General features: G+C 42.0%; 1 protein-coding gene and 1 pseudogene across 2 annotated transcripts; one reads left to right on the top strand and one right to left on the bottom strand.

The window, feature by feature from the left end:
* The first annotated feature begins 4,801 nt into the window (after positions 1-4,801).
* LOC105543894 (extensin-like) lies at positions 4,802-5,419 on the top strand. The gene has a single exon (XM_011986078.1). It carries the CDS (start codon positions 4,802-4,804, stop codon positions 5,417-5,419), a length of 618 nt encoding a protein of 205 aa, XP_011841468.1.
* Positions 5,420-8,106: 2,687 nt separating this feature from the next.
* Positions 8,107-8,776, bottom strand: LOC105543880 (annotated as a pseudogene). The gene has a single exon (XR_001006680.1). The product of XR_001006680.1 is annotated as a transmembrane emp24 domain-containing protein 2 pseudogene (transcript).
* Between the last annotated feature and the right edge of the window lie 1,118 nt (positions 8,777-9,894).

Here is a 9,894-nt window from a genome sequence, read left to right as displayed (position 1 = left end):
TTATTTTATTTTTTTATTTTTAGTAGGGACAGGGTTTTTCCGTGTTGGTCAGGCTGGTCTCAAACTCCTGGCCTCAAGCAGTCCTCCTGCCTCAGCCTTCCCAAGTACTGTGATTACAGGTGTGAGTCACCATGCCCAGCCAGAAAGAGTAATTTACCACTAATCACCTCCTCCTCTTTCCTGTTACTATTGTCCAGCATTTTATTTTCACCTCAATTTTTCTATTGCCCAAGTTGGTTATCTATTGCCCAAGTTGGTTATACTCCTAAGGTGCTTATTCAGATTTACCTGTGTTTACCAGTTTCTTTACCCACTGCTATGCCAGTTATGAATTTACTGCCTCTCAGCTCCAAAACTCAGCTTGGTTGTCTTGTGTATTGATACTGGAGCTGGATCCTGTGTACTTGGATTTCTCCTTTACCAGCTGATACAATGCCACGTTATACTAGGTCAGTAAGGGGAAACAGGTTCACTGCAGAGGAAAGTGGCTTCTCTTTCTGGTTCCTGTGTTCTCCCATTCTTGTCTTCTTAGTCCTATTGGCAGCAGTGTGCATGCATCCTGCAACAAGTTTTGCTGACACTCTGGAGTGGGGCTTTCTACTTACCAATGTGAGCTCAGAATCCCTTGCTCTCTAGCCTTGCTTCTTGCATTTTCTTCTTCCTGGGATCAAATTTCTTCTCTTTCTTTTATTGTGTGGGTTATTATTATTATTATTTTTTTAGATGGAGTTTTGCTCTTATTGCCCAGGCTGGAGTGTAATGGTGCGATCTCGGCTCACCACAACCTCTTCCTCCTGGGTTCAAGTGATTCTCCTGCCTCAGCCTCCTGAGTAGCTGGAATTACAGGCATGTGCCACCACGCCCAGCTAATTTTGTATTTTTAGTAGAGACAGGGTTTCTCCATGTTGGTCAGGCTGGTCTCGAACTCCTGACCTCAGGTGACCTGCCTGCCTCAGCCTCCCAAAATGCTGGGATTACAGGCGTGAGCCACTGCGTCTGGCCTCTTTTATTGTTTTAAGGAGGGCTTATTAGTAGTAAATTCTGTCTTTGTTTAGGACTTGATCTTCAATGATGAACATGTCTTTCCTGAGCACCCACTTTTGAATGATAATTTGGGTATAAAATTCTAGATTGGCAGTTAATTCCTCTCAAGACTTACAAGATATGATTCCACTCACTTTTGTCTTTTTTGTTTTATGAAGTTTGCTTCTAGTTTAATTTCTTTATAAATAATCTGACTATCCTTTTACTGATTCTGCTGTCTTTAATGTTTGAAAGTTTCACTTTTTTGTCTACATGTGAATTTCTTATGTTTTCCGCTATCACTGTGTGTTCTGAATCTGAAAATGAGTTATTTTATTTCTAAAGTAAAGTCAGCCAGTATCACTTTAAACGCTTCCTCTTACTCATTTTCCAGTTTTTCCTTCTGGTACTTTCTACTGACATATGCTGGACTTTTATATTCTATCCTACATACCTCTTAACCTTTTATATTTTTAAATTTTCATCTCTTTCTGCTATCTCTTGATAATGTCTTCAAATGTATTCTCTTTTTCTGTCTTTAATGGTTTTTTAATGTCATGTTTATCCTGTTCACTAAGTTAGTATTTCAATGATCTTTGTTTAATTCTGGTATTAGAAAGTTGTGTCTAATCTTTACTTTATCCTGTCCACTAGGTTTTATTATTTCAATTACAATATTTTTCATTCTGCATTTTTTTTGCCATCTGTTCTTCAGAATCTTTTTTTTTTTTTTTTATACTTTAAATCCTTATATTTGCCTTTACTTATATAAAACTCTTGGTGGATTATGTGTAAATCTGTTCTTTTGTGTATCTGCTGACCATCCCTCATGGGACTTGTTTACTCATGTGTTTTGTAATTGTGGATTGTGAAGTCATCTTAAGTGGGGCTTTTCTGTGGGAGGTTGTGGGGCCTAGGTTATGGCTATGCTCCTACAGAGTGATACACTGTGCATCCTCCTAACACCTGAGTTGACACTGTCCTGGAACCAATTTAAATTGCCACCTGTAGTTTTCCACACTAAGTAATTTAAATTTTGGACTCAAAACCATGGCAAGATGTATTTCCAGGGTTTCAATTTGGAAAGATAAACTTTAATTTAAGAAAAATCCGGATTCTAGAGACCTCTTCTGTGAGAATAGTTTAGTTGCATCTAGATAGGCAGAAAAACTTAAGCTGCTAGCAACTATCAACTTTAATAATTCACCCACCCCCATCCTCGACTGCCACAATATCACCTCAACTATCTACTTCTATTTATTTTTTGTATTTGTAAATTTTCTTTTCACATTGTATGGTATGGCTGCATGATAATTTACTTAAACCTTTATTTATAAGCTTTCGGATTGTTTTTTCTATTTTAATACACAGTATTTCTATGAAAATTCTCATAGGTATTGAGTATTGTGGATATTATTTAGGATAGAGTATAAAGGTTAGATAACTAATCTAGTATCAATCTTCCAGTACCTGTGAAAATTTTCAGGTTGTATGAAATTTTGTCCAGCAGCATTCAGCACCACAGGGAAGGCAAATACTTGGAATCAACCAGGTTGGGTTTTTCTCTTCAAAAGAGTAAAATAAAGGAAAGAGTCAGTGTGGTTAGGCTCGGTGTGGTGGCTCATGCCTGTAATCCCAGCACTTTGGGAGACTGAGGCAGGAAGATTGCTTGAGCTCAGGAGTTTGAAACCAGCCTGGGAAATATGGTGAAACCCCGTCTCTACTAAAAATACAAAAATTAGCCAGGTGTGGTGGCAGGGGCCTGTAGACCCAGCTACTTGGAGGGCTGAGGTGGGAGGGGATCACTTGAGCCCAGGAGGTCGAAGCTACAGTGAGCTGAAATTGCACTAGTGCACTCCAGCCTGGGTGACAAAGTGAGACCCTGTTATGAAAGAAAAAAGAAAAGAAAAGAAAAGAAAAAAAGGACAGGAGGCAGTGGCCAGAACAGCATGTAAGTGGGATAATTCTTGGGTAATGAAAAGGACTAGAATGCAGGTGATGGACTTTGGTGACAAAATGCAAACTATGCATACAACAAGGAGAGTTAATGTTCAGAATATGTGAAAAAACTTTCACAATAACTCCAAGGAAAGACTTAGGTTTTCACTACAAAGAAATGCTAAGTGCTGAGGTGATAGATCTACTAAATACCCTGATTTGACTACTGCTCAATGCACACATGTACAGAAACATCACACTGTATCCCACAAATATCCACAATTATCACATATCAATTAAAATAAAACTTCTAAAATATGGAAAACTTCTTAAAAGTAAACAAACAAACAAAAATCAGGAAAAGCAGAGGCCATAGAATTAAATCAGGCCATTTAAATGGACATTCAAGTCAGTCAGGATGAACTCAAGTATAAGACTTTAGGAAAAGTGTGAAAGTTTTCACTGAAAATTTCCAAGAGATCTGAAGGTGGCAGTGCCAGGGAACTAGCAGTGGGGGTGGGTAGCACATGTTTCTAAGAGCAAGAGATTTTCTAATAGGAGGAGAGAAATAATGATTCCCAAGGAATTGGAAGGAGCAAAGAGACTCTATAAACCACATTCCCACCTGAAGTACTTTAAGTACTTTGGAGTTTGAGAGAATGTGTAATCTCTACTTGACATCCAAGGGAAGCAATGCCCTCAAGGGAAATCCAGGTTACAGTTATAGCCAGGAGATGCAAGGAACTGTCAAAGATAGAGCAGCCAAAGGAAATCAGGACATTGGCTTGTCATACAGCTGGACTTCCAGAGATGACAACTGAATGTTTTGTGCAGTGTGGGAGGAAAGGGGTGCTGGACCAAGGGAGAGAATTCAGAATATAGTGGTAAGAGTGCAGGAGAGAATGGGAGAACAAAGGGGCTTAGGGTTTGGATAGTGATCACAGAAACCAGGAATGTTCAGCAGAGAGGGTTGCTCCATCAGACAAAAGAATGGAGAAGTGTGCAGGGGCCTTCTTGGCCATCCCACATGGAATCAGATAGCTCAGCAAGAAAGTCTAAATCTAGTCATTACGTGTCCAGGAGTGGGCAGTCCTCCTGCTAGCATCGGCCCTATGTTTATGGTTCCTGTTAAGAGGACAGGGGAACAGGGACCAAGAGGTTACTACAGAAAGTCAAGTTGTGCTCTGAAGCGCCCCCTGCAGGACCCTGTCCAGAGAGACAGGAGCAGTTGAGGCTGCTGGTCAGCACTCTGGGCTATTTTGTGCTCCCTCCCACCTGCTCCTCCTTTTGGCCCAAGTTCTAGTCCCACTTGCTTTGTCACCCCCTCCTATGGCAGCTTCCTCTCTGGTCTTCAGTGTCCTCGTTGATACAGTGAACATAGCATCTCTCCTCTAATCACATATATTCCTACAGTAAATAAATGATGTGAAAGTACTTTGAAAAATGTAAGTGAAAGACTGGAGCACTGACTTCTTCCCATTTTCCCAAGTCCTGCTTCAGAACCACTCTCCTAGGCCCCAAGCCCCTAACTCCTTCTTGGCCGTTTAATCAAACTTTGCCTACTGAAAGGCATAACTATATGGTATCCCCAGAACGGGGACTAATATTACAGCCCCCATTTCTTCTCTTTGCTATTTGCCATGATACTCTTAAACCTAGAGACTGGGATCCTCTCCCTAGGCCAAAAGGGAGGGGCACATAGGCATCATAATGGGCATTCAGACATGGTATGATGCGAGGGGTGGGCATGAGATAAATGCTGGAGTAGGTCTGGGCAACACCCCAGTTACTCATTTGGACTCACTGGGACAAGTGCTTAACCAGAATTCTCAATGAAGAAATGACAAGAAGGCTCCCTCCAATTTCTCAATTTCCACCCCGCCCGATACCCAGTTTGATTTCGCACCCTCCTAATCCATGCCACCCTTGTAATCCAACCCGCTCTCCTAAGGCAACCCACTTACCCCCCCTTTTTCCTCAATCTGCCAAGACTCTTTCTCCTCTCCAAAAGTATGTAGATTTTTCAGTTTTCTGCTCTCACTGTTATCCCACTGTGGCTCATGCCTGCCCTCCCCACTACCCTACCCTAAAACTCTTCCTGCCCTGCTCTTCTGCTCTTCATCACAGACTATCTATTTGCCAATGCCGTGGTCCCACAACTCTTTCTGGCGATTTCCCTATCTATGCCTCTAGCCCTCTTAGCCGTGCTTGCCAAAGCTGTGGTTTCAGAGCTCTTTCCTGTGACTCCCCTATCTATCTACCTACTCCTCCTCCTAGCCCTGCTTGCCAATGCTGTGGTCCCAGAACTCCTTCCTGTCACTCCCCTGTCTATCTGCCTACTCCTCATCCTAACCCTACTACTTCCCAATACTCTAGTCCCAGAACTCTTTCCTGTGACTCCTTTATCTATTCCTCTACTACTACTTCTAGCTCTGTTTGCGAATGCTGTGGTCCCTGAACTTTTTCCTGTCACTCCCCTATCGATCCCCCTACTCCTCCTTGTAGCCCTTCTTTCTAGAACTCAGCCTCCAGCCCTGCCACCTGCAACCAGACCTGGCGATTCAAAGATCTCATCTTGGAGATGTTTTTCCTGCTCCTGGAGCAGTTTTGGTGCAGTTCAGAATGGCCAGGACCATGGCTTCAGCAGCCTGACCTGGTGGACAAAGAGAAGCGAGACAATGGCAAACCTGCATTCAGCCTCAGTAAGTCACGGGAGTCCTTTCCATGGCCAGGTCCTGGTCACCTACTGCTATCTGTATTTTGCCTTCACTCCCATCTTGTTAATCCTCTTTGATTTTCTTTCTCTAAACAGTCTGCTCCTTTCCTTCCCTGCCTGATCAGCCAGATGGCCTAAGCTTCTACATTTGTCCCTGGCTTCTCCATGGAACTCAGTCTGTAGCCACAGAACAAACCACAGGGCCAGAGACAGAGAAAGTAGAGGTGAATGAGGAGTGGGAAGCACCTCATCTGTTCTCAAGGAGGGTAAGTCCTGCCCTGGGTTAAAGTAAGGGCAAGAACCATTACCTCTGAGAGCTCACAGGGCACAAGGCCCCTGCTAGAGACAGAGCGAGACTCAGTTTTGATTTTGTTCATGTTTTTTGGGTCTTGTTTATTCCAGAATTTATTTGTATTCACCCTAGGATTCCAGAACCACGGCAGGGACTTTAGATATCTAGATTCAACAGAATCTCAATTAAAATCTCACTATATTTTTGAGAATTTGACAACTAAAATTTATACAGAAATGCAAAAAGCCAAGGTTAGTCCACATTCTCCTAAGACATTTTTGCCTACCAGATATCAGAACTCATCATGAAAATTATAGTAATTAAGATAGTGTAGGAGTGGGGAAAACACAGACAAGCAGACAAATGCCACAGATCCAGAGCACAAGGACTGCCACACTGCTCTGCCCATGCATGGCTACTGAACACTTGAGACGTGCTATTAAGTGTAGAACTTACACTGGAATTTTGTTGTTGTTTTTAAAAAGAATTATCTATTTACCAAATCTGAGACATGTTAGATACAACCAATTTTGTTTACATATTTTAAATCAATTTTGAAGTGTTACACACACACACACACACGCACGCATACAACAGTTCTCCTGAGGTGAAAGTCACCTTCTCAATAAACTGTTGCAAGTGTTCTCACTCAAGGTTGAAAAATTGTTTATCCTGAACATGAAAACCTGTAACAAACTTAATTATGTAAAAGTCATTACTTGTAGTTTTCCCGTTGCAAAGATAAAAAAAAAAGTACAACTAATATATATGAGTCATAATGTAATCCTGGATTGTCCCCATACCAAAACCAGAGGCTCTTCTAATTTTAAACCCATCATCAGAGAACAAGAGAAAGTCATTTCATTTTACACAAAGCAAAATTTACATGTGTTGAAAAAGAAAGACCTAAAGAAAGACCGAAACAAAAACCCTGGGGCGGACACTGATGCCCAAAACAAAGACCGCTGATCAAAAATAAAATGGTGGCTATATATCACTGCAATGAAATCCAAGAGGCTTCAACCCTTTGGCATCAGAAATCCAGATTTTTCCAATTATGTAAATGCATGTTTCTTATGTGCCAAGAGTGAGGGAAGTGGATGTGCCAGTGTGGAAAAAAAAAGAGCCACCACTCACTGGCAATTTTAAACCCATCATCAGAGAACAAGAGAAAGTCATTTCAATTCTCTCACCCAGGGAACTAGCTTTAACAGACAATTAGAAGGTCAGGCAGAAACCCAAAAATGATTATTAGCTACTTGTGTCATCAATTTAACTGGAGGTGACTGAGTCCTAAGGTTCAATGTAAAAATGTATGGGGCAAAATGTATGCTGAGTTGTAGCTTTAAAGCAAAACAAGAAAACAAAGTAGAAAAGTACCCAGCCTGGCAGCATATGCCCAAGTCAGAGAGCTCTGCCATTAGGATGGGCAGAAACCATCAAGATTCATACTGTTGTTTCTCGTAAGGACTCAACAAAATCTTAGTGACCTGAACCACAAATTGAGGGAGTCCAAAGAATGCAGTCACTTTAGTACAGTACAGGCTTCGTGCTGACTTCCTGAACAAACTGCATTTTATTGTGAAAACAAAAAGAAGAAATAATAAAAAACTATACCCCATATTTCACTTAATGGAGGGAGCATTCAAATAAGAAATTATGCCAATCAACTGTCAAATTTTCACTATAACTTTCCTGAAAAGGTGTTTCCCCCCCCTCCAATATCCCAGTATCTATTAATCACAAAGAAACATAAGTTGTGAATGTATAGTTCAGAAAATAAAAATGGAGAAACTAATGATATTATTATGACCAAGATGTTTGGTAAACAGTGAATTCAGAGTTTAGGATCATCAGGAAGAGGCCTTTTTTTTTTTTGAGACAGAGTCTCTGTCACCTAGACTGGAGTACAGTGGTGTGATCTTGGCTCACTGCAACCTCCACCTCCTGGGTTCAAGGGATTCTCTTTCCCCAGCCTCCTGAGTAGCTGGGATTACAGGCTCACACCACCACGCCCAGCTAATTTTTGTATTTTTAGTAGAGACAGGGTTTCACTATGTTGGTCAGGCTGGTCTTGAACTCCTGACCTTGTGATCTGCTGGGATCACAGGCGTAAGCCACCGTGACCAGCCAGGAAGAGGCTTCTTAAATAAGCCTCTGGACTTCAAAAAAGCTTTTCAGGTAGTAGATCTGTCCCAATGTCATGGCAACTAGAACAAGAGCTTCAAAGAAGGACCAAAGAACCACTCTGCTGTTTGTGTTGTTGTTGATGGCTCCATGTATCCTCTCCCGATTTCCATGTATTCCTGTTTGTGCTTTCCAGCTGTCATCGCCACTGCTAGCTCACTGATCATTTCTTCTAAGTTGTTCTGGTGGGCTTCTTTTTCCATGTCTTGTCCTTTTGGAGCCTCCCCAGTATCAATGGTGAACATCACTATTTTTGAAGTCATGGTAGACATCCGGTTACTAAAACAAACTTTGGAATCCATGTGAGCAGCAAATGTGTATTTCGCACTGGATTCTCCGTCTCCTATGTAAATCCCTTTATTATCTGGTCCTATTATCTCCACATTGATGTCCAGGAAGCTGCCCTCCGCCACCTCAGAGATGAGGCCCATCTTGGTACCCGAGGTGACCCGCTCAAAGCAGCACTCCTCGGCATGTGGGTTGATGCTAATAAAGTAGCCTGAGACCATGGCCAGGAGCGTGGCCAGGAGCACCAGCAGGTCAGTAAGGGTCACCATGGTGGGGCTGGGGCCGAAGCCAGGACCTGGACTGCGGCCTCCAGAGGCGCCCCTGCTGCCGCCCCGCTAGAATTTTAAACAGTAGGAAAAACGGGCTGGGTACGGTGGTTCACGCCTGTAATCCCAGCACTTTGGGAGACCAATGTGGGTGGATCACGAGGTCAGGAGTTCGAGACCAGCCTGGCCAAGACAGTGAAACCCCATCTCTATTAAAAATACCAAAAAAAAAAAAAATAGCCGGGAGCAGTGGCAGGTGCCTGTAATCCCAGCTACTCAGGAGGCTGAGGCAGGAGAAAATAAATAAATTAAGTAGAAAGAACAATGTCAAATATCTCAATTTTTTTTTTTTTTCTTGAGACAGGAGTTTCACTCTTGTTGCCCAGGCTGGAGTGTAATAATGCAATCTCGGCTCACTGCAACCTCCATCTCCTAGGTTTAAGCAGTTCTCCTGCCTCAGCCTCCCAAGTAGCTGGAATTACAGACATGCTCCACCACGACAGGCTAATTTTTTGTATTTAGTAGAGACAGAGTCTCACCATGTTGGTCAGGCTGGTCTTCAACTGCTGACCTCATGTGATCTGCCCGCCTCAGCCTCCCAAAGTGCTGGGATTACAGGCATGAGCCACCATGCCCAGCCATGTGTCAATTTTTATATTGAAACTTTGAAAGTAAAATAACTTGGATATACCAAGTTAAATAAAACATTATTAACATTAGCTTTATCAGGTTCCTTTTTCTCTCTGATGTGGACACTAGATATTTAGCCTAGATACACAATATTTAGTCTAAATAGGCAATACATGTCTCACTTCATATTTTTATTGCATGGCACTGATCTAGCAGATAACAGAAATATATCTTTAGGACATCAAATTAGGAAAAGATGCCATAAATGGCAATTAAGAAGCAATAACCATAAAGGGAAACACTAATATATTTGACCACATTTAAAGTTCTGGTGTCAAAAGACAGCATTAAGAGACTAAAAAGGCAAGCCACAAACAGAAAAAATGTATTTGTAGCACACGATTCTCAATAAAGAACTTCAACAAGCTAATAAACAGGCAACCAATCCAATAGAAAAACACGTTCAACAGAGTCTCCCGAACACCCAAACGCATCCCGCAGAACATAGTGTCAGAATGAATGTATGGCAGGGAAGAGTGTTTAGGCACACACTA

The sequence above is a fragment of the Mandrillus leucophaeus genome, unplaced genomic scaffold (genome assembly GCF_000951045.1).
Source record: "Mandrillus leucophaeus isolate KB7577 unplaced genomic scaffold, Mleu.le_1.0 Scaffold291, whole genome shotgun sequence".
Lineage (NCBI taxonomy): Eukaryota > Metazoa > Chordata > Mammalia > Primates > Cercopithecidae > Mandrillus > Mandrillus leucophaeus.
The sequence above is the reverse complement of the archived record's forward strand: the minus strand, read 5'-3'. Positions and strand labels throughout refer to the sequence as shown.

Coding starts and splice junctions, on each gene's coding strand:
- LOC105543894 (XM_011986078.1), top strand. CDS start 4,802: ATGACAAGAAGGCTCCCTCCAATTTCTCAATTTCCACCCCGCCCGATA.